At 45.7% G+C, this 24,994-nt stretch overlaps 1 protein-coding gene across 6 annotated transcripts in view; it reads right to left on the bottom strand.

Annotated features, from left to right (window-relative positions):
- Window positions 1-24,994, bottom strand: part of CLUAP1 (clusterin associated protein 1) — a 38,779-nt gene that overhangs the window by 3,114 nt on the left and 10,671 nt on the right. For 3 of the 6 annotated variants that reach the window (XM_026520464.4, XM_057314975.1, XM_026520463.4), the window contains exons 2-13: window positions 23,387-23,498; window positions 22,382-22,466; window positions 21,125-21,304; window positions 18,169-18,264; window positions 15,592-15,675; window positions 13,276-13,409; window positions 10,848-10,989; window positions 8,734-8,806; window positions 7,789-7,866; window positions 3,681-3,788; window positions 1,312-1,367; window positions 1,013-1,069 (exon numbers count right to left, since the gene is read on the bottom strand). In XM_026520464.4, coding sequence (XP_026376249.1) covers window positions 1,013-1,069; window positions 1,312-1,367; window positions 3,681-3,788; window positions 7,789-7,866; window positions 8,734-8,806; window positions 10,848-10,989; window positions 13,276-13,409; window positions 15,592-15,675; window positions 18,169-18,264; window positions 21,125-21,304; window positions 22,382-22,466; window positions 23,387-23,487 — 1,194 coding nt within the window. In that variant the 5' untranslated portion in view covers window positions 23,488-23,498. The remainder of the gene's footprint in view (window positions 1-1,012; window positions 1,070-1,311; window positions 1,368-3,680; window positions 3,789-7,788; window positions 7,867-8,733; window positions 8,807-10,847; window positions 10,990-13,275; window positions 13,410-15,591; window positions 15,676-18,168; window positions 18,265-21,124; window positions 21,305-22,381; window positions 22,467-23,386; window positions 23,499-24,994) is intronic. The other 3 variants (XM_026520467.4, XM_026520466.4, XM_026520468.4) reach the window with 3 other exon arrangements.

Below are 24,994 nucleotides of genomic sequence, written 5' to 3'. Positions count from 1 at the left end.
GCCTCCCGGAAACAAACAAGCAACATGAGGCACAGAGGAGATATCCGCTGTCGCTCGGGCATTCGTTCTGAGAAAGCTATGCGCACAACCAAGCAGATCGGAAGACGAGGACCAGACGGTGCCGTCCAGGCATCCCCAGCACCCACGCCAGACTTCTTATTCCTGCCTCGAATGGCTACGATGGATGCGCAGAAGCTACTTAACCACCCACCCCTAACTGTTAGAAAATGTTTGAGGTGGTTTCTCTGCTTCTCTAAGACTACCTTCTGTGATTTCAAGGCTCGATCTTCTCTGTGCATCGGGGCCAGCAAACCTGAGTAACTGCTCCCTCTGTGGATTTCGGTCACAAAATACACTATTGGCACTAAATAAAGGAATCTTTTGTACAAGAAGTCAGGCTCATGCTCTATCCCTACGTAGCCACTAATGCCACATTCCAGACGCATGTGGCAAACGACCTGATGAGGAGGTCTGTGGTCTGTCAGCCTAGTCACCCTTTGCCTCTGGGGCCTCACAGGCTTGCCAGGGACCGCCACAAAGAGGGCAGGCCCAGGGTGATGGATGGGACAGCCCTGACAGCAGGGCCTCATTCCAGTCAGTTTCCCAGTCAGTATTACCTCAAGGACATTCAAGGTGCCAGCAGCCTGATGTCGTAGCCTCCTGCCCAGCCTCTCTGAGGCCCCTGTCTCAAGAGAGCCTCCTTTTCCTGTTTCCTCCCCCGAATGGAACTGAAGAGAGGGATGGTCTTGACCACGGGCCCTCAGCAGGTTCCCGTCTTTTCCAGGTTACTCTTCAAAGTCCTGATGACCTTTCTCGTCTCTTGGCTTAGCACTCAACCCCCCTCTCCTGCAAGGGACCTTTAGGCAACTGCACCGTTCACTGTAGGCCTGCTGTGCATGGCTCTTGCCCAAGAGACAGAGGCATCACTGCTGGGGAAGGCTCTCTGGTGGCCCTGAGCCAGCTAAGACACACACACACACAAACACACACATGAGATAAAAAGAAAACCAACCTGCTTCTTGGAGCTGGAAGTCTTGCATTTACCTAAGAGAGCTGGTGCTGCTTCCATCTTTGGAAAGCGAGAATGGAAAGAACAGTGAGAAGGAAAAAAAGGGGGGGGGGGAGGGCAAGCAAATTCATTTGAAAAGAAAAGAAAAGAGTCATCAAGAAGCAGAGAAGCTCCTCGGGAGGCCAAACTCTGGCGCACACCCAGGCAGCTCCTCACACTCAGCTTGTCGGCTCAGCTAGTCTATGAAGCCAGCCTGAGACCAGGAAGAACAGAGCTGCTAAAGGGAGCTGGTCAGGACTCACATCGTCATCAGAGTCTCCACCCTGCATTGTGCCCACGATGCGTTTGCTGGGTCTTTCTGAGGAGAACCAAAGCATGAAGAAATTATGAAAAGCTTGTTTAAGGAAAAACAAAAATGCAAGGAATGGCATTCAAGATTTGTTTCCTTCAGAAAATTGGGGAAGACAAGAGTCAATTAAAGAATTTACTTAAGTTGCATCCAAATAACCAAAACTCCCAGCAAACGGTAATGGATTTTCTACGTTTCCACTTTGAAAAAAAGGAAAAGGGCAAGAAAATATAATCACAACTCAGAAACCAGGAAACGAAATATGCATCCTGTACATGTTTTCAGAAAAACCACTGAATCCCACTCTGAGTATCTATGTGACAGAACAGCTCCGCTACCTGCCGAAAATAGACATGCAGTCTCCCTGCACAGACCAATGCGACTTGTATTTGAATCTATGTCTGAGCTCCAAAGAGGAAAACTTTTAAGGTCACCATCAGTTCATCTTTCAAAACACCCACATTATCTCTGTGATTCTCCACTCTCCTCTGGAAGTCACGGCTGCCTGGCTGTGACTTCTGCAAACACCCAGGAGCCATCCTTCCCTGGCGGGAGGCAGACAGCTACCCTCACACACGAAGGCTGAGAAAGGAGCACCCGGGACCCAGGTCCACGCGGCAGGGCAAAGGCAGTGAGGGCAGCTCAGAGAGGAGCTCGCTCAGGACAGGCCTGGGGTGACCAACAAGAGCTAATTACAGACTTCCCTTGGTCAGATAAAATGCAAACCTTGTGTTGTCTAAAGGCCTTATTTATAGTTCTTAGATTTTACTTCTGCAGGCTCGGTGGTCAGCAGAATTTAGGAGCACCAGTGCCCCCAGTCACATACCTTTTCAGAGCCTCAGCTCCCATGTGTAGAATGGGGGCCATAACCCCTAACCTCCATTTATATCATGAAGCTGTTAAAAAATAAAAAATAAAAGGAAAGGGGCGCCTGGGTGGCTCAACTTGTTGAGTGTCTCTTGATTTCATCTCAGGTCATGATCTCAGGGCTCTGGGATCAAGCCCCACGTTGGGCTCCACATGGAGTGTGGAGTCTGCTTGAGATTCTCTCTCCCTTTGCCCACCCCACATCCCACGCTCATGCCCTCTCTCTAATAAATTAAAAAACCTTAAAAAAAAAAAAAAAGCACCAAAACTTAATATAAAGTGAAGATAATTTACCTCTGAAATGTACCATGTATATAAAAATGCAAACTGCTCCAAAAATTAGCAGATGGTAAACAGGTGTTTAAAGGCAAATACGGAGCAATTCAGTGTTGTCTATTGAAACAAAGATTTACATAAGGTTTGACCTAAGAATCCCACTTTTAATGGTACAAACAGTGCAGATAAGCAGAAAGATGGATATACAAGGAAAAGAGGGAAGAATAAGTATCTTTTTAAAATTATTTTTTAATATGGGAATGCCCAAGTAAATTATGGGTACAGTCATGCTATGGAATACTATACAGCTGTCAGAAACAATCAGGCAGATTTCTTTCTTTTTTTTTTTTTTTTTAAAGATTTTATTTATTTATTCGACAGAGATAGAGACAGCCAGCGAGAGAGGGAACACAAGCAGGGGGAGTGGGAGAGGAAGAAGCAGGCTCATAGCGGAGGAGCCTGATGTGGGGCTCGATCCCATAACGCCGGGATCATGCCCTGAGCTGAAGGCAGACGCTCAACCGCTGTGCCACCCAGGCGCCCCAATCAGGCAGATTTCTAGTTTACTGATATGGGAGGAGTTCTAATATATTTAATAATAATTTTTTTAAAGAAGCAAGTTGCAGAACTATACACAAAGTCTGGTCCCATTTAGGTTAAAAAATGTCTCAGCTGACCTTTGTGTCTGTATTTCACCGTATGTGCGTGGAAAGGCCATCTGGAAGGACACACCCCCAAGCCACTGACAGGACCCCTCTAGGGTGGAAAGCGGGACCCGAAGAAGACCCTCGGGGAACACCCACATGTGCTCCACAGACTTTTTTGCTTGAGTCTGTAGCAGTGAAACAGCAGAAACTAGATTTTTTAAAAGGCAAGGTGGTTGTGCGAGTCCCTTCTCTGTGCGTTAGTTCTCTGATTATAGGCGATGCTACTGCACTAAGAGCAGTTTGGACCCAAAAAAGGGTAGAATACAGCTCGTGGCAGAGGCCGTGTACTCCCGCGGCCTCTGTGAGAAATCCCAGGCCACAAAGAAAAATCAGCTATTCTTAGGACCACAGGTAAGAGTATTAGCAGCAAAGGTGACCACTGAGCAGTTTAAGTGCTGAATCCTGATACACAAGAGGGCAGTGTTCTGTGACCGGGCACAGGGAGCAGGGCAAGCGAAAGCGGCGGCAGTACCTTGCATGAGCACCTCCATGGCCGTCCTCGGCTTGGACAGCCGCCTCTCCTCCAATTCACTGTCAGATTCGTCATCTTCCTGGATGTCAATGTCAGAGTCATCATTACCTGGGAAAACACAAGTACGCAAAACAAAAGGGCGGCTCCATCGTTACCTCTAAAACAGCTTCTATCCACACGGCTCTTGTGTAAAACTATCCGCACTTCTCAGCCTTACTTTTAGTGCATTAGATTTTATGAGACTCTCAGGATTTGCCTGTGGTTACCTAGGAGTTAATGCAGACAATGATATACCGATTTGTTTTTTTTAAACAATCTTCCAAAGCAAGACAAAACTGGGTCAGAATATATCAATTAGAGGGGCGCCTGGGTAGCGCAGTCATTAAGCGTCTGCCTTCGGCTCAGGGCTTGATCCCGGCGTTATGGGATCGAGCCCCACATCAGGCTCCTCCGCTGGGAGCCTGCTTCTTCCTCTTCCACTCCCCCTGCTTGTGTTCCCTCTCTCGCTGGCTGTCTCTATCTCTGTCGAATAAATAAATAAAATCTTAAAAAAAAGAAAAAGAAAAAAGAAACACTACTCTGGCAGGTGAAACTAAAAATTGAACAGCCAGCTGTCAAGATAGCGGGAAGTTCTTGGTGTTTGGAACCACTCTCTGTTCAGTGTTAGGTGGTGTTACCGCAACTCGAGCTCTTTGTGGACAACAAAGACAAGGAAGCGGAGCCACTGAAAAGGTGAGCGCGCCAAACAAGCCCACAGGCGAGACGGAGAGCAGGCCAGGAACAGCCAAGCTCGGCTGGCCGGAGAAAGATGGCAGCCTCGTGAGTGACAACGAGAGCTGGTACCCAAGATATTGCTTCCGGGAGAGAATTCCATTACAGGCATATATAAAGAGCGATTGTTCTCAGTGCAACAGCCTTATACATTAACTTCTGAAATACTCTCCTGGAGTCAGGTTGGACATTTCCTACAGTGAACCTACAGAAGGGGAGTTTCCACAATGGAGAGAAAATTCACTGTCCAGCCCAATTCCCTGCAACCAGGGAGAGACACTAGTTTTGGAAGGACGGAACTGGAGGAGTTCGCAGTTGCTGTTCTGACTCTGCTGAGTCAGGAGTCAGTTTGGAAGGGCAGGAATTAAGCATCTATGAAAAGGGTTTGATTAGGCCCTGCGATGGGGGGTAATGAAATGGCAGCTGCACCTAGCCACGCTCCAAGGGAAAGTGCTCTGCTCTCTTCACCGTGGAGGCAAGAGCTGTGCTCTCCAGCACGGAAGGGCAAACCTGGGAGCCAGGACAAGTGTGAGGAATAGCTCCTTGCATGGGCCGCAACCCCACCTATCTGAAAACTACTACCTTATAAAAGCCAAAAAGCCTATACAGAGAACATGGTGAAATATTAACACAAATTCATGACTCTAAAATGAAATCGCTATTCAACTTTGCTTACTTTTTATTTCATCCAGGAATATTATGACATTATATCTTTACCTCATGCCATATAAATCAAGTATTATGAATTTTAAGGTATCAACACACGTTTCTCAGACTCAACATGATTTCTTCTGACAAACTCAAGCCAAGACACTAAACTAATGCATCTTGACACTGAAATCACTGAGTTATCAGTGATGCATTGAAATTAAGTATGGCAGGGGCACCAAGATGGCTCAGTCAGTTAAGTGTCTGACTCCAGCTCCGGTCATGATCTCAGGGTCCTGGGACTGAGCTCCACATCAGGCTCCCTGCTCAGCACTCTCACTCTCTCTCTCTCAAATAAAGTCTAAAAAAAAAATAAAGTATGGCACACAAGAGCACCCGTAAAATTCAAAGAGGAAAGAACAGTCTTTCAAAAAAATGGTGCTGGAACAACTGGATAGCCACATGCCCAACAATGAGGTTGGACCCCTACCCCACACCACATGCAAAAATTGGCTCAAAATGGATCAGAAATCTAAATAAGAGTTGTAACTTTAAGAGTCCTGGAAGAAAACCTAGGGATAAATCCTGGGGACCTTAAATTAGGCAGTGGTTTCTTAGATATGACACTAAAAACACAAGTAACAAAAGGACAACTGATAGTGTGGACCTCATTAAAACTTTGTCCTTTGCTTTAGCTAGCCATCACCAAGAAAGTTAAAAGACAGCCCAGAGAATGAGAGAATATATTTGCAAATCACAAATCACATAAGGATCTGGTATCCAGAATATATGTAATAACACTTGCAATTCAATAATAAAAAAATAACCCAATTTAACAATGTCCAAAGGACTTGAATAGACATCTCTCCAAAGAAGATTTATATGATTGGCCAAATGGAGCAAAGTTGCTTCATTTCATTAGCTATCAGAGGAATTCACATCAAAACCACAATGAGATATACTTCATACCCATTTAAACTACAGGCAGTGTCTTTGTGTCTCCTTTGAGATCAGCACAGTCCAACAGAAATGTAATGCCTGCTGGCAGTTGAATTTAAAATTGTCTAGTAACTACATTAAAGTAAAAAGACACAGGTAAATTAATTTTAGTAATGTTTTACTTAACCCAATATAGCTAAAATATCATTTTAATAAATAAACAATGTAAAATATTCATGAGTAATTTTACTTTTCTATCATACTAAGTCTTCAAAACCTGCTGTATATTTTCCACAAACAGCAAACCTCAATTTGGTCCAGCCATACCTGAAGTACTCAAGAGTCACACATGGCTTGTGGCTAGGTACCGGGGGACACAGTTCTAGATTCTGAGCTTCCTGAGTGCCTCATCCATCACTGTGTGCCGAGTGCTGGCACGATGCCTGACATGCAGCAGTAAGTAAGTGTTAAATGCAGGGACATCTACTCTCCACTACACCATAAAAACTAAACCACAGAAAGGTTACTAAAAGTGCTTTCTAGAAATTTCTGGGTCATTTTATGAATTTACCACCAGCAATGAGATTTAAAAGGATGGTGGGAAAATGAAGGCTGCCTTTACTTCTATTACTGAGCATCTGAACAAAATACTTGGCCTTTTTAATCTCTGGGGCCCCTAGGGCATTCTCCTATCTCTAAGCACTCAGACTGTCTCTCTCTCCTTCAAGTCCCTTCCTCCAAACCCACAAAGAAAACGTGGTGACTTCACCTCCTGCTCAACAGAGAAGACAGGAGCCTCAGGTGGGAGCCCTTCGGCACAAGATCCATCTTCCAGCTCATCTGTCCTGCCTGAGTTCGAGTCCTGCACGTTCATGCATTCAGTAAAACGCATCGCCTCACGCGGCTCTGGTCCCCACCCCTCTTACAGACTCCCAGGACTCTCCCCAAAACCGCCTTTCCTCCCAGATCCACTTATTTAAGCTTTGCTTAAATAGCATCTCCTAATGAGGCTTACCCTGACCTCCTATCTAAAATGCAATTCCATCCCACCCTCTCCATCCCCTTCTCTGCTCTACTCCCTGCCGCCCCCCGGCGCATTTTTCTCCTTCTGCTTACAGCTTGCTCGATGTTTGTCTCCTCAATGGCAAGTAGACTGGTTAAAGCAAAGGTCCCTGGTTTTTGTCCACTAACGAACCCTTCACACCCAGAAGAGATACTCCACAAAGCTTTGCTGCACTCAGTCAGCTGCCTGCAGAGTGGAATAAACACGACGATCTCTTCCAGCTCCTGGACTTTGCTCCTTCTTGCCCCAAATTTCATGTCCCTGTCCTATTAGGTTTTTCTGTTCAGGGAAGTCTTTCAGAAAGTCTTCCTTTATAGATCTCCCCCCCAGTCCCAATTCTCTGGGCAACGTTCCCACATATCTAGCAAAACCAAGAAAGACAGAACACCTTACGAACTTTAGGATGAACAGAACTGAGAATGTTTCTTCATATTTTCCTAACTTCTTCACCCACCCCAAGCTAATTAAGTGCTATCCTTCATTCAGCTGGTTTAAACTGGAAATTATTTTTCCAAAAAAGCTAAACCAGAGATGCTCCTATGAATGCTCATCCTTCAAGAGATCCCAAACCTATAGATCACAAAACTAAAGTGTGAGTTCAGAAGAATAAAGCAAGATCAGTGAGAAAGGTCTTACATGCTGGCCCGGGAAAGGAGCACGGTGCAGCCAACCAGTCAGGGCTCTTACCTGTGCTGGGCCTCTCGGGAAGGGATAAACTCCATGCAGGCTTATCACTTAGGGCTGCTTCCGGCTCTCCTGGCTGACCTGGAACCATAAAGGTGAGGGGCTGCTTTGGCTAGAGAGGCCCTTGCAATTCCCTAAACTTGCCCCTAAAGGATTTTCCAGCAGCCCCTATTCTCCTTCCAGAGTTTCCTGAGATTTAGGAGAGAGAGAGGCATAGAACAAGTACAAATGAAGAGAGATAGAAAGACAGCGAGAGAGAGAAAGCGTGCACACACACATGCCTGAAGTCCCAGGTACAGTACCCTCAAGCACAAGAGAGTAAAATATTTCATCATCAAAAAGAGAGCAATACGCAAGAGAAGGAGGCACTCTGAGACGCGCCATGAAGACCGTGTGCCACTACCGCCCCCGAGGCCAAAATGTACTAACCAGTCACAGACAACAGTCCCCCCAGGGCCGAGCTCCTCTATATAGGTAACCCCCACTTTCCTACAGACAGCAGCCTCACTGAACCATCTTGGATTACTGGGGGACCGACGACGGGTATAGGTAGGGGGACTCGCCCTAAGCAAGTGACCCGTTCACGTGCGCACATTATGACACTTGCCTTCTATCAGTCTGCCCTGAAATAAGGAGCCCTACAGACCTCCGAGCTGCAGTTTTCTTTCAGAGTTACATACTACACGCAATTCAAATTAACAGTATCATTTAAACAGGAAAACAGAATTTTAGGTGAGAAGAAAACCAAAGTGCTTTAAATGTTACTTGTTACTCCATGTTACTCAGATTACAACCAGCCTCTTAACCTCTTGAGTGAATTAAAACGGTACCTGATACAGAACTTGTGAGAAAACTGCCTTTTGAAAATAAATAAAATACACGGAGAGCTTTTTCAAGGCTAGCGAGCTCGCCCGGAGGAGAGAGCCCCGTCTGAGAGCCCGGCCTTACTTCCGCTCCGGAGCAGGCGCTTCTCCTCCTCCTTCAGCTTGTTCTGCATCAGGCGCAGCGTGTTTTCAGCTTCCTGTGGAACAGCAAACACAAGACTCAGAGGAGAGGACCCTTTCCTGGACTGTTTTATGTTCTCTAGCATTTGGGTAAGTAGGGCTAAGTCTGTGCTGCAGAACCAGCGAAGAGCTAAGCCACACAAAGAGAACGATCACTGCCTGAGCAACGAGCAGGGCCGGGCGCCAGCACCCCGTCTCCGCCAGCAGCCCGCAGCCCAGAGAGAGGGGGGCAGCCAGAAGCCTGCAGCTGGCCCTCCAAGCCCTGCAGAAAACGGAACACCACGGTAAAAGGCCATCATGTGTGAGCACGTGTGCCGCCATGGGATGTCCACATAGGGACAGGTGCACCAACTGTGGGACAGCACGGGCCTCCTGCTCCTAAAGACTAAAGCTCTGCACAATTCCAGCCCCAAAAGATGCTAAATGGTGAGACTGATCAGGATGGAAAGAGAAAAAAATAAACTCTAGTCTAACTCCTAGGGGGAAAAAAGCTAATGCTTCAGCTGGGTTACAATATGTGGCCCTGAATACTGTCAAAAGAGAGATGGACCCTGGGAAACAAACTGAGGGTTTTGGGGGGGTAACAGGGTGATGGGTATTATTAAGGAGGGCACGTGTTGTGATGAGCACTGGGTGTTACACACAACTAACGAATCACTGAACACTGCATCAAAAACTAATGATGTACTATATAGTGGCTAACTGAGCATCATAAAATTTTTTTCTTAATTTTAAAAAATAAAAAAAAGAGAGAATGGGAGAGGAGATTGGCTTTTAAATTTTTGTTGTTGTTCTAAACATTAAAAAGAGAGCACCGTTTCATGCATGAGACAGCCCTAGGGGCCAGGCGCCATAAGCGTAGAGAGCAGGTGTGAGCACAGGAGAGAGAGGGGAGCTGCTGAAGGATGGAGGAACACGCATCCCAAGGCCCGTTCTCCGGAACACTCTGCACACAGCCGCGGACTCCCATGAGGCCACAACATGCTCACTTTACCTTCACTGGTCCTTTTCTGTTCTTTCCCAGATACCTAACATTTAAAATGTCCTGAACTCCAGGCTCTTTTCACTGCCCTCAGAACATGCCTGTCCTGCACCCCTGCTGCTCCGCAGCCTGCCCCTACCCTAGAGCAGTGGCGGCAACGAGCTCCTTGCCGAAAGGAACGCGTGCACAGGAGTGCGGCAGTTACCCCCAGCCAGGCCTCCGGTACCACAGAACCGCTTCACCTCATTCAAACACCCAGGTTTGTAGGAAGGCTAGTGTAACCTTCAGACCCAAAAGCTGTCAAGGACAGTGTGAGAAAGGGAGACTGTACACTGATTTCATCATGAACACAGATTCCAAGCCACCATTCTTGGGTAAAGCAGAAATATCCCCAAGGGATAAGGGCAATTTAAAAAGTGATAGTAACTTGGTCCAATTTCCTTTGCTCTGAATTCCGTATTTATCAGCTCATGGTACCTGAAACACTCTTTCCTAAATGGCCTTGAACACTGGGATGGGAGGAGCCTGTAAGATTTCTGGCTCTGGGTCATATACATTTCCCACAATAATCAATAAACTGCATTTCCTCTTTATAAAGCAGTCTCTGATAAACCGGTTTGAATGATTCAATGAACCAGGGCCCCTGAAAATCTTTCAGTGAACTGACCAAGCAAGTTTTTAGATCCTTACCCAAGACCAGTTACCTACTCTGTGGGACTCAATGTAAGTTAAAATGCACTTAAAAATTGTGAAGAATTTCAGGTCAGTGGTAGCACGGCACTGAGGCAAGCACAGGCCCTTCTAAGCGGAATCCTGTGCAACGACACTGGTCACGTGTCGGGCCTGTCTACAGTCCTAACTGACCAAACCCATCAGAGAGCTGACGACCCTGGAGTCCAGGCTATGCTAACAGCAAAACAAAAGAATCACAGGAGCAATCCTCAGACCTGATCGGGGAGAAAAAACATTCACAGATTTTTTTTTCCACAATGATATTTACAAAGTGACACGTCAACAAGTACTAAGGAACGCAGCAGAAGGCGTGGTCTGTGCAGAGACACGGGCTCAGCACTTACCTCAAACCTCTCTTGCTCCATCCTATGATGGTCCTCAAGCTGTTGCTCCAGATAAGCCAGATTTCGAAATTTCTCTAGATAAATGTCATACTGTTTTTGCAACTCCTCCTCAATCTTCTCATATTCATCCATAAAGGCTGGCCTGGAATGCAATAAAAAGTGAAAGATTAACCAACATACAGAAGTTTGAAACTAGTACCCTGAGTTCCAGGTCCCATCACACTTTGTTGTGGAAAGCTTTTACCTGAAGACAGTTCTTGTAGCTGCTTAAAATTAATTTTCCTTTCTCCTCCCTCCCAAAATGAACATACTTATTTTTTTTTAAATCGAAAGCTCTTGGGGCGCCTGGGTGGCTCAGCATCTGCCTTTGGCTTGGGTCATGATCCCAGGGTCCTAGGATTGAGCCCCACATTGAGCTCCCTGCTCAGCAGGAAGCCTGCTTCATTGTCTGCCTCTGCCTGCCGCTCCCCCCGCTTGTGCACAGGCTCTTGCTCGCTCTCTCTCTCAAATAAGTAACATTTTTTAAAAAATCAAAAGCTCTTTGTAAAAATTTCAAGTAATCCCAGAAGTATGAAGACTAAGGTAAAAATTACTCATAATCCGGGGCGCCTGGGTGGCTCAAGTCGGTTAAGCGACTGCCTTTGGCTCAGGTCATGACCCCGGGGTGCTGGTATCAAGTCCCGTGTCAGGCTGCCTGCTTAGCGGGGAGCCTGCTTCTCCCTCTGACCCTCCCCCCTCTCGTGCGCTCTCTCTCTCGCTCACTCTCTCAAATAAATAAAATCTTTTTAAAAATTACTCATAATCCTAACACCAGATATAAGCACTTAATATTTGATAAGTATCCTTCCAGACTTTTTATGCATGGATACATATAGGAATGTATTTTTAAGCATCATTAAGTATACTACCTTCAATGAAGCTTTGCAGTCTTTTTTCTTACTCAACATGTCTTGGATTTTAATAAAGACTTAAAAAGTAATCATGTATCATTTACACCTCACAAAATCAAGAAGTTAAATATATGCGTTATCTTAGTTGAGCACAATATTCTGTTGCCTGGATGCTCCAAAATGTATTCAGTCCCCAAAAAAAGGGAAACATAGGTCGCTACAAATTAAAGCAAAAAAATTTTTTTAAACTTTATTTTTTTTGAGAGAGAGGGAGAGAGAGTGCGCACAGAGAGGGACAGAAGACGAGGGAGAGAGAGAATCCTCAAGCAGACTCCTGCTGAATGGGGAGCCGGATGTGGGGCTCTATCTCATGACTCTGAGATAATGACTGGAGCTGAAACCAAGAGTCCAAGGCTTAACTGACTGAGCCACCCAGGCGCCCTGAAACTTAAGTTTTTAACAATATAAATCTATAACCATATATAAACAATATAAAATCTAAAACCATAACAAAACCATAACACAAAAACCTGTCAACTGGTTTACTGAGTCTATTCTTTTCCCTTATTTTTGATCTTAAAGAGAAACTCTCTTCTTTTAAAAATATAGATGGATACACTAAAAAATAATAAATAATCTTTGGGACTAGAGCAAAACACAGAAGCTTTTCTATTGAAAGGCCATGAGGCTTAACAAAAATGAATTTATGCCCAAGGGCCAGAATTTTTTAAAGAGACACAGGTATCAGGTGGCCCACATTCCAAAGGTGGAAGGGGCATGGGATTGCCTGCGGCTGGTGCTCCCTGGGTTACTCATGTCCAAGGGGCTGCCTTCCCACAGATATCAGGACAGTAGCCAGGTTGTGGCCCAGTCACCAGTACCTCCAAAGAGCACAACAGTCAGACAGATGCAGCAGCTACACAGATGGATGAAGAGAGAAAAATAAAGGGAGAATGAAAAAGAAGAGTAGTAGTGCAGGAGAAAGAATACAAAGAGACGTAGCAAGAGAAGGAGGGTGCAAAACGAGAGAGAGAAAGACTCCAAGAAAATGTGAGGAACCCACTTGAAAGGCTCCAAAGACCAGGAAGGCATTGTGCACCACCACTGTCCATTCATATTCCCTGGAAAAAAGTACTTTGAGAGGGAAAGTCAAAAGAAAGATGAATTACTGGTGAAGAATTATAAAGGTCTAAAATGTACTCAGACCAAGAAATGGGGGTATGCTTCTGTTTCCACCTCGAGCCTGGCATAACTTGCACCATCTAGATTCACTTACTCTGCCCTGCATTCCAAGAAGCTGTAAAAGCCGGAAGGAGGTTCAGAGGGAAAAGCAGGTTTCAGAATTGAGCAGTTTCCCAGGCATACTGCAAGCAGCAAAGACAATGAATTTGGCAGAGCTAGTTAGAGTGTGCGTGGCCCTCACACTCTCTGTCCAGATGGCCTCATGCCCGAGGGGCTGCCGCCACTGACCACACGGCCTCACCCTGCTTTAACTTCTGAGGACAACTCCCGTCCACGCCTCGGGTTCTCATCTCTACCTGACACTCTGCAGAGTCTGGAGCCGCTTCCGATTTCTTTCCAGTTCCAATTTCCTCTTCTCGATTTTGGCTTCTAGATTCGCTTCGTCAGAGGCCACGTTATTGAGCAGATCTTTAGTCTTCTGCACCTGCGCCTGCATTGAACAGGAAATGAATGAGACGATGTGCCAGTGAGGAACCCCCACCTGACTCCTGGAAGAGAGGAATTCCACAGCGCCTCAGGCACAGCGACATCATACTACATAAAAGCAAAGTAAACACAGAAAGCAAACCCTCCCCCAAGCCATCACTCAGTCAGCCAACTATTTCCAGACCAGAGGTCACACAGGCCCAGAAAAAATGATCATCCTTTTTCCACAAGAAGAGGGTGTTTGTGCCCAGGAAAACAAATGAAGATGGAAAGAACAGTGTCCTGAGCTGAGGGGAGCAGGCCCGGTCTCTGGCGCGGCTCACTTGCTCACACGGCTTCCATACCACTGTCGACTGTCCGTGTGCCTTTATTCGCATGTTAAGCTCACTCTCCTCATTACGTATACCTGCCTCACAGAACATATGCACCCACAAGTATGGCTTTATTTAGGAGGGGACAAAAAGAAACATGAGGTGGTCCCAGCCTCAACCACTGCCTGCCGGGACTGAGGGAGAAGGTTCCTCTTCCCTCCCACTGGCAAGTACACCTCAACTACAGACTCAAGCAGAGAAACCACTACGTGACGTCAGCAAGAAAGCAGCTCCCTCAGTGGCTCTAGCTTTTGGTTTTTTTTTCTTGTTTTTTTAAAAATATTTTATTTATTTATTTTGAGAGAGAGAGAGAGAGTGAGAGAGGACAAGCAGAGGGGAGGGGCAGAGGGAGAAGCAGACTCTGTGCTGAGCAGGAAGCCCAACGTAGGACTTGATCCCAGGATCCCGGGATCACAACCCGAGCCGAAGGCAGATGCCTAACCAACTGAGCCATCCAGGCACCCCGTGGCCTGGCTTTTGGAGGGAGCATAGGCAGCAGGGGCAGAGAAAGAGAGTGAAGGGGAAGAGAGATCACAGACAAAACCCACAGGCCTCCCTGTTGTGTCACAAGAGCAAGTTCATCTGACAAGGGATAATCAGAATGAATACACGGTCTTCACACTCATCTCATCTGGAAAGCTGGCCAGGTTGGGCCTGTGGCTCAGTGCAACCTGCCGTTAGGAACCGTGTCTGGAATGCAGCCAGCTGAGTGTGTGACTGCCTTCCAAGTTCTCATGTTCTGACTCCGCCTTAAGCTCCTGATGCCCAACATGGGTTCCCCACCAGTACTTTGGCACAATGTGTCGTGCCCCACAAAGGCTCAGTGACCGTTAACTTGCAGGTCTCTGAGATGCTATGGGTCCATAAAGAAGTCATCGAAGGAGCCCAGACGCTCTCTGCTACCGTCAAAGACAGTGTATACTTGGAAGCAACCACTTTCATTATTTATGGTTGAATTTTTTTCAACTAAATACACTAATCATTTCCAAAATGTTATCATGAAAATAATCATATCACTATCTATTTCCTCTAAGTGCTTTAAAAATCCCACAAGAGACACGAGTTCACTCTCACAGGAAGACAAGGTGAGTTTCTGAACGACTCACGCTGATGGCAACTATTTCTCTGAATCAGTCAGATTAAACCTAGTGAATTTATCTGACTTCAAAAATACAAGCAATTTTTTAAAAGTATGTGCTCCTCAAATATGAAATATCAGTGGGACACCTGGGTGGCTCAGTCAGTTAAGCGTCTAACCCTTGGTTTTGGCTCAGGCCATGATCTTGGGGTCGTGGAATCAACCCCGCATTAGGCTCTGCACTCAGCACGGAGTCTGCTTGAGATTCTCTCTCCCTCTCTTCTGTCCCTCCCCCAGCTCATATGCTCTGAAATAAATGTATCTTTAAAAAAAGAGAGAGAAAGAAATCTCCGTGCCCAGGTTTCAGCACCAAAAAAAAAAAAAAAAAAGGAAAACCTGAAAATCACTTAAATGCCCAGCAGTGAGGAAGTGGTTAAGGTGTGAAGAGTCCATTAAATAGAGCATTACTTATGAAAATTATTGAAGAATTTAAGCAAATTATTAAATTACTAAAACTGACAAATTTTTAGGGAGAAGTTGTTCACATTTGTAACAAGGGGAAAAAAACAGAAGTAACCTAGGTACCCTAGAATATCCTCCGCATTTTCCATTTCCCCACAATCATACCCCTTCTCTGTCACTAGGCCGAGGGTTGTTCTGTCTTAAGGAGGCAGGGAATAAATCAGTATTTTCAAGTCCCAGGCACAAAAACATTAAATAAAAGAAAATAATCTTACCAAAATATCTTTTATTGCAATTCTCATCACCTTTTCAGTCTCATTGATTTCCAGAGGTCTGGCAATTGCTTCTGTTCTCAGTTTCTATGAGAAACAATGAAATGAAATTACATGTACTTTTGGAAAAGGAATTCTCAAAACCAATCCCAGATCTGGATATGGCTTAGAGACTAGTTCTCTAAAGTTCCATTACAGGGTGCATCTCTGATGCAAAACCACTTCTTCTAGCACCTCTTCCAAACGTCTTTTTCTTTAAGTACTCTCTACACTCGACACAGGGCCTGAACTCACAACCCTGAGATCAAGAGTCAAATACTCCACCAAATGAGCCAGCCAGGCCTCAGTTGGTAATTCTACTGCCAACCTGGCCTCCGTCCAGTGCCCCAGGCCTTCCCCATCTACAGGCCCCACATCCCCACAACACCAGGGGCAAAACTGAGCTTACACCCATCATTTTTTTCTCCCAAATTTGCTTCTTTACCTATATTCGTTCAGGTGAACCCCAAACCAAGGGCAGCTCAACCTGCTGTCTGAATCCCCCGCCAGCTCCTATGATCTTTCCTATGATTAATTTCCTCTAAGTTGCCTGTCACTGCCAACTGCAATCAATGAGAGGAGTCACCTTGGCCCTGCCCCAAGCATTAACCACCAACCACCAACCAATCAAGGGAGGCATCTGTGCCTATCATACCAGTGCTAGGAACTTCTGAGACATGGGATTTCAACACCAATGCAGTTATGAGGTTCCTGCAGCACTTTCCCAAACTCTATCTTGGGCTTCCTTTATTCCACGGTACCCCTCAGCTCCCGCACGGGTGGAAAACAATGGAGGGCAGGGATTATGACCTACTCAAGGTCCCAGAGCATGGTGCCTTGCCTCTCTGTGGTTGGTGCTAGTCCTCCAGGAATGGTTGAGTGTACGGTTAGGGGATCTTCCTCAGATCACAGCTATATACAGAATTTGAGAAGCACCATATTCATGGCCCCAATGGCAACACTTTGGCCACTGATTATTTCAGTTCATTAGAGGATGGTGCCAAGAGTCCCCAGTGGAATCCTGGTTGAAGTCTCACAATGAAGCCACAGATCCGTGGCATTCATCAAGTAACCAGCTCTTGACAGGTCTGTCTCTAAGACTGCTAAATACACGCACACAACTATGAAGAGAAAACACAGAAAGCCTGGAGCTGCCTTGTTAGTCATCTAAATTAGCTATTAGATAGGAGTGGCGGTTTTGTTCCTTTTCAGCTGCCCGTCACCAGGTGGCAACCACCAGACTAACGTATCAACGATGGTGAGCTGGCACCCCAGTCCCCGGCTTCCAGTCCACTCCTGGGGCAGAAATGAAAAGCCAGAGGAAAAAATACCATTACACCACAGGAGTGATGCCAGAACACAGGCCAGGCAGTGAGAAAGAGGTCATGGCTGACATACCTGACTGGAATAAAATGAATCCGATGACTTTAACTTAAAAACACTAGAGGTGAGCATGTATACTTCAAACGCATTAATCCTTACAGGTAAGAATTAAACAATACTCCATTTCTTCTTAAACCAGTGGGTCCCAAACTCTGCTGCACATTGGAATCACTTGGAGATCTTTAAAAGCTGGATGACTGGAGGGCACCTTGGAGGCACAGTTGGTTAAGCGACCAACTTCTGGTTTCAGCTCAGGTCATGGTCTCAAGATTGCAAAATCTAACCTCACATTGGGCTCTATACTCAGTGCAGAGTCTGCTTGAGATTCTCCCTCTCCCTCTGCCTCTGCCCCTCCTGCTCGTGCATCTCTCCCTCCCTGTCCCTCCCTCTCTCTCTCTCAAATAAATAAATCTTGGGGGAAAAAAAGGTTGGATGACTGGCTTTCACCCCCAGACATTCTGATTCACTGGTATGGGGGACAGCTTAGATATCAGGTGATTTAAAAGGACTACAGGAGCTCTACAGGGGTTTTAGGAGCCATACTCTTATTAAACAGCTCGGTAAACATAGTAGATGAAGCTTTCTTCTCGGTTGGCATTGACCAGAACAAGGATTGCAAATAAATTTTAATGGTGACATCAACTTCAACTGAGGGGTAGTGACTGCCTAGGTCATGGGCTGCCCAACTCTGCTGCACATTAGAATCACCAAAGATTTATAATTCCCAATGCCCAGGTCCACTCCAAACCAATGACACCGGCATGGAAGCCAGGTTTCAGTAGTTTTTACAGGTCCCCACAGGATTCCACACAGGAGAAAGGTTTGGGAACCATGGGCTCAGAAAAGCACTCTGTAGAAATGTTAAGTTCTCCAGGAAAAACACCATGACCAGGAAAGTCTGCCATGGGCACAAGGAGGAAAGTTCCAGCAACATGCTACATAACTGCCATTCCTGAACCAGAAGTCAAAGCTATTAAACACAGACCAGCGGCCACTAGAAGCAGGAAGAGCAGCTAACACTATTACCTCCCTGCACATTATCTCATTTAATCAGGTACAGTGTGATGAAATGAGAAGGCCAGGGAAAAGCAAAATTGGAAAGAAAACCTTGAAAAATGCTTAGCTGAGGAAGTATGTAAGCATTTGAACACGGCTCACCCTCAACTCTACTTCCTTGCCCAGCAGCTCATACAGAGATGCTCCTCTGGAGGTGATTTCAGAAGCAAGCTGCCTGGCTGCTTTCAAATCTGCAATCTGGAGGGAAAATATCAAAAACAGAAACCTCAGTGGCAAGTTTTTAATAGACATTCAGAAACAACCAGTTTGGGGCACCTGGGTGGCTCAGCCAGGTAAGCGTCTGCCTTCGGCTCAGGTCACGATGTCAGGATCCAGTCCCTCATCGGGCTCCCTGCTCAGCGGGGAGTCTGCTTCTCCCTCTCCCTCTGCTCTTCCCCACTGCTCGTGCGTGCTCGCTCTCTCTCAAATAAATAAAATCTTTTTAAAAAAATTAAAAAAAGAAACAACCAGTTTATATCAATTCCTGCCTCCCATCAGGATACCGGACTACTGAACATGTTTTCCACAAGACACATATTTACATCCTGGGGAGGAGCACTCCCAGGACATCTGGGTCTCTTTGAAAATCCAAATCTCAAGTCGACTATAATCTTTAACCAGGAACTAACTGTAGGAGGGTGAAGGTGACAGGCTTCCTATTTGGACAAGGTCACAACAGAGGACCCTGACAGTAGCAGGGCGACCAGAGGGGCACCTGAGAGACACATTTGCTACTGCAGAACCCTGCTGCCCCCTGGCTCTCCACCCCTGGACGGCACGGCGCAGGGCTGCTGAGGCTCCCTTGAGTTAACCTGCACACAGCCCCATGGTAGTGCCCGCTCCCGCGAGGGTGGCAGCTATGCTGCGAAGAGGCCAGCCTCTAGCCCTGAGCACAAGCTGCTTTCTTAGGATTCGCAGGTCACCCCCACTTCCTTGCATATGGTAACTTTTCCAGAGAACCCAAACATTTCCTTGCTCTGTTCACTCTTCCTCTCTCCAATTCCCACCTCTCTTTCATTCCAAACCACCAGCAGCAGGTCTCCCTCTGCATTCACAGCTGCTGACTTTCTTCCCCTTTCCTTAGTCCTCCAGGGTTCCACTCCCTCCAGCTCCAGCTCCCCCGCCCCAAACCACCTCATAGCAGCAAACGTCCCATTTCCTTTGCAGGAGGCTCACCATCTCCCCGGCTTCCCAGCCCTGGAGGCCATCAGAGTTCAGTCCCCTGAACTCTTCTCTACTCACACTCCGTCCTAAGCTTGTGGCTGTAATGCTTTCTATGACCTGAGGCTGGACATGTCGTACTGAACGTGTTCCAACCCAAACTCCCTGCCTTTCCCACCAGGCCTGCTCCCCACACTCCCCTCTACTTCAGTAAAGGCAACTTCACCTGTGCAGGTGCTCAGACCAAAAACTTCAGAGCTATGATGGCTAAAACAGTGTGGACTTGCCACACGTGGACTTTTCAACATTAAATTATTTAAATTTAAATAAAATTTGGAATCCGGTTATTCGGGTAGCTAGTGGCTGCTACAGTATGGCACAGAGAACACATTCGTCATCACAGAAAGTTCTAGAAGACAGTGTGGCTGCAGGATCTTCCTTGCATGGTCTGTTTTCTCTCAACCAACACCCAACTCCACAAAGTATGTGTTCAAATTAGGTTCTAACCCTTGGCCACTTCTTTCCACTGAGTCGTCTGGCTCCTGGTTAAAAACCTAGGTGTGATTTCTCCAGCTGGACCACAGGTGATCACAAAGGTTTTCCCTGGCTGGCCTGATGGGGGGACCTGTGCCCAGGCTCACACCGGCTGAGGCACAGCAGGACACTGCAGGCTCTGAAGGAGTGGCAGTCAAGGACTCAGAGCCTCTGACCCCCTCGTGTTTCATTATGTGCATTCCTAGCCCTGGGGCCTTCACTCCCAGGTCTCTTCATGGCGGGCTGAAGTCCTCTTAGAGCCTCTGCCTCGGCCTCCTTGCGGGGGAGCTGGGGAGAAAACCTGAGGACACTCTTCCACACCTAGTCCTCCCCCACCTCAGGGTGCATAAAACTGCCAGAGCCTTTTGTTCAGAGCTCTCTCAGGAGACAACCCCTTAACGGGTGTGCCATCTCCTGGGAGAAAAAGGAACAGCATGGCAGGAGGGAGGGGTGACGCTTCCTCTGCTTTTAGCCCCCTGACCAAACCATCATAGTAAGTGATTAAAGACTTAACTTTCATTTTTGGCTGGCTGCTTTCATCAAGTCCTCTGATACCTGGCAACTCGGCTCTCTCCCATCTCAGCTGAGCACCTGACATCACCAACAGCTCTGTGCAAAGTCACTGTCATCTCTTGCTTTCTAACAGGTCAGCTTGCACCCTCACCCCCCATCAGTCTTATCTCAACCCAGCAGCCAGAAGTATCCTTTTAATATGAAGTTTCGAATCATGTACTTCTCTGCTCAAAAAGGAATGATCTTCCACCTCAGAGTCAATCTCTCTACAGTGGCTGTGCAGGCACCACAGGGCAGGGTTCATCACCGCCCCCCTCCGAGCTCTCACACTCTCCTCGAATGCCCCCCCCATTTCCTCAAACACACAAGCATACTTTTATCAGAGGATACCTTCCCCCCTCCGCTGCATGGCTTGCTCCTTCCCTCCTTCGGATCTCCGCTGAAGGAGTCACCCATCCCATCTCACTGCTAAAGACACCTGCCCCAGCCCTGCTTTACCATGCCCCACACGCTGATCACCTCTGACCTGCCATTCCTTCTGCTTTGTGGTTTAGTCTGACTCCCCCACTGAGCCTAACAGAGGATTTCTGTCTTGCTGTTCCCCAGCTGGGGATGCCTGTATCCCCAGCATCCAAACTGTGCCTGGCATATAGCGGGCTTTCAGTAAGTAGCTGGATTAATTTATTGTGACTTCTGTTTGTATCCAAATGCTGGTGAGCATAGAACTGACAAACTGCTCTCAGTCAAGGAGTAAGGAAAGAAGCGATGACTTGAGTATGTGACATGTTCCATTTCAGAGTTTAAGAAATAAATACACTATCCCACACTGGGAGCCTTTCATTGCCCTTACCTTTGAGCCAAGATCAAACTTGAATTTGTTGACGTCCTCCTCTCCTATCTTAGAGTCCTCCATCCCTTTGGTCTTCATGGCGTTATAAAGGACAGAGGTGATCTTCAAAAGCTCTTTCACCGCATACCCATCTGCCTGATAAAGCTTCTTGGTATTCAGTTTTATATGTGCCTTGGTGGCCTATTTTCAGACAGAAAAAAAAAAATAGTGTAAGGCCCTTGCCATGTAAAATCTAAATCGAATCCCATGTAGGTAAATTTGAAAAATCTCTCTTTAATAACCTGATTGTACTGAGTCAAACTTCCAAGTGACTCAAGCATTGCAAGTGGGTGTGTAAACTGATACAATCTTGACGGAGAGCTATTTGGTAAATGACAATAAAATTACATATCCACCCATCTTTGACACAGCAATTCCACTCCTAAGAACTTATCCTAGGGATATTGTCACAAAATGATATGTACAGGTTATTCACTACAGCACAATTCCAAAGAGCAAAAGTCACAAACAATCTAAACACCTATGTTACATAAATTACATAAATCATGGTATATTCATGAAAGCAATACTACTCAGGTATAAGACAGAATGAGGAAACTGGATATGTATTTGGAAAGTTCTCCAAAATGTACCATTGAGTGAAGAAAGCCAGATTCTAAGCAGTGGTATACCGTACACTGCCATTTGTGTAAAAGGAAGGGAAGAGCATGTATATTGTGTTTGCTCGTCTATGTGGAAAGAAACTCTGGAGGATGAAACTGGGGATGAACTGGGTCAATGGCAGACAGGATAAAAAGTCATTTTACTCTATACCGTTTCATAATTAAGAAAAAATTTTGAAACATGATGTGTATTACCTAATCTAAACTAACTAAATAGAATTCTTTTTTTTTTTTTTTTAAAGATTTTATTTATTTAGTTGACAGAGACAGCCAGCGAGAGAGGGAACACAAGCAGGGGGAGTGGGAGAGGAAGAAGCAGGCTCATAGCAGAGGAGCCTGATGTGGGGCTCGATCCCGTAATGCCAGGATCACGCCCTGAGCCGAAGGCAGACGCTTAACGACTGCACCACCCAGGCGCCCCTAGAATTCTTAACAAATAATGAATTAAAAACAAAACCCCAAAAACCTGTGCTGGCGAAATGCCTCCACAGGAAGCTGGTGACTGGATGGGCTTAGAAACGTGAAAGCAGCCCCAGCTGGGACTCATCTGTCATGTACTTAATATTCCAACTCCAGCAAATAACTGTCAACTAACCAGGAACTGGGCAATGGCCTTAATGAAGAAAACGCGGTCTTGTTCAGTCTCAACATCAGAAGGGATGTCGGTCTGAGGTTCGTATCTTTCAGAGAGAGAGAGAAAGAGAAGACAAGTTAATAAATTCAAAGTCCACAAAAGAGAAAGTAGGCAACTGAGAGGTTCTAACAGAAAGCTCTCTGAGTCCCTGGCTAAGGTAAGAAGATTAAGAGAGACTAAAAAAGCAGCATAAAATGCACCCAAGGGTGTAAATCCTCACCTAAGAACAAATTTAAGTGATTTCAAAAATCAAATTTGGGGCTCAGTTTACAAAATTATCTCAGACCTCAAAGCTTAACTAAAATAATTAGAACTATCACTCTGGCTGACAGCCCTTGACCCACGGCTAACCTTGACCCAGGGTTAGCCTGAGAAGCAGCAGAGTTACTGGAGTTCTTCGAGTTACTGATGACCCACCAGGGGTCAGCAGACTGCAGCCCTTGGTCTCTTCCTGTACAGCCTGCATGCTAAGAAGGGTTTTTACATTTTTAAAGGATTATCACAAACAAAACACATGGAACAATATGCAACAAAGATCTTATGTAGCCTGCAACACCTAAAATATTTAGGATCTCCTTAGAAAAGTTCGCCAACCCTGAATCATATTAATTTTTCACAGAAAATGAAATCTGAATCTAAATGATTTCTACTTCAGTATAGTCATTACAGTGTATGAAGAGATCCTGGTCACTCCCTGACAAAAGTGAGAGCGTGAAGAGGAGTTTGGACCAGTGCCCAGTGTCAGCTTCTAACTGAGATATCTCCTTTTACCATTGTCTGGTATATTCCCTTCTCCCACAGCACTCTCTATACTCAACTGATTTTGAAAAGGTTACAAATGAGTCTGTCAAACTCAAAATTTATTGAACTCTTCCTTTTGCTTCACCACAGTATCCAGTTTCAATAGGTGCCTATTGAATAAAATATAGCATTCATTCTTAGACCTTAATAAAGTACATTTCTAACCGTTTCACAAGCCAAAGCAGCACTTCAGACACAAGTCCAAAATTCGGTGTGCGGAAATTTTCCATAGAGATATGGCGAGGGTATCCCAAGGCTCTCATCATCTCTGTAAAATCTGTCCAAAGGTAAAATACAGTTCAGTCAGTTCCCCATCAAAGAGCAACTACTTATTTACTTAGATACTTTCCTTGCTTTACCTTTTTATTCCCAACGTATTGACAGTTTTAGGGATTATTGATCAAGTCTCTAAGAGGGAAAGTAAAAAGGAGATGAACGTTACAATACATAATCTCCTTCCTGAAAAACATTTAAGTTCAATGGGAGGAAAAGGGGGAAGATGTAGATTACAATTGGGTTTAGGGATTGGCTGTGAATAGAATTTTTCTCTTTGGTATGGCATTTCCCTCTTGGATATCTTTCTCTTTACCACTCAAAATGAGAAATACCTGGTTTTATAAAATGTTATAAAGAAAAAATACTTTGGAACTCCTGGGTGGCTCAGTCGGTTGAGATTCTGGCTCTTGATCTTGGTTCAGGGATCTCAGGGTCACAGGATCAAGCCCTGCATGGGCTCCACACTCAGCAGGGAGTCTGCTTCTCTGCCTCTCTCTCCGCCCAGGCCCCCTCACAAGCACGGGCGCGTGCTCTCTGTCTCTCTCAAATAAATCAATCTTAAAAAAAATACATGTTCAGTGTTAACGATGGTTATGTTTAGGGGTGATGGTGGTAGGGCGAAGTTCACCTGAGTTATTCTGGAGTTTTCTTTTTTAATCTTTTTTTTAGATTTTATTTATTTGATAGAGATCGAGAAAGCACAAGCAGGGGGAGGGGCAGAGGAAGCAGCAGGCTCCCGGTTGAACAGGACCCTGGGATCATGACCTGAGCAGAAGGCCGACACTTAACCAACTGAGCCACCCAGGCACCCCATCTTCTTTATCTTTTTTAGTGAGCATATAGGACCTTAATAACAAATTTTAAATGTTAATTGCATTGTATTTAAAGAAATCTTAAAGAGACCAGATGAACCATACAGCAATATTTAGATTTTCTTATAAACCAGAACAAGAAACAATAATACTAATACTTGCTGAAACCGGAGGTTGTGGTCACTAAGCTTTAAGAAAAATGGGAAAATGAACACAAGAAACACGTTTTGCATTTCCACAACATGCCAAGATCTACGTTCAGTGCGCTTCTGGCTATATATAATGCCTGTCCTTGCTCTTCCTGAAGGTTTAAAACATCTCAACAACATTCACAGAAAAGCTACCTGGGCACTGGAGATTAGGTTGTATCTCACCAGACAACAGAAAGTACGAGCAAAGAAAGGAGCAGGGGCACAGAGGGCCCTGTCACTGTTTTTTGGTAAATGTGAATAAACTGATGGTCAATAAAGCGGCAGACTTCCCACCACACAGCCAGGCATTGCCTAAATACTTCTTCCCATTAAGTAGTAGTCAAGTTCTGTTAATTCTGCAAAATGGGGACAATTTGACTACGATTCTTACCATAAACTGCACAAATGTATGGCATTCATTTAAGGTCAAAACGTTCAGAAATCCCTTTCTTACACCTTCCTTCCAGCACAACTGCATTTAGTGTCCCCTAGCA

This window comes from Ursus arctos, unplaced genomic scaffold (genome assembly GCF_023065955.2).
Source record: "Ursus arctos isolate Adak ecotype North America unplaced genomic scaffold, UrsArc2.0 scaffold_2, whole genome shotgun sequence".
NCBI lineage: Eukaryota > Metazoa > Chordata > Mammalia > Carnivora > Ursidae > Ursus > Ursus arctos.
Note: the sequence above shows the minus strand (reverse complement) of the source record. Positions and strands in the feature narration are given on the sequence as shown.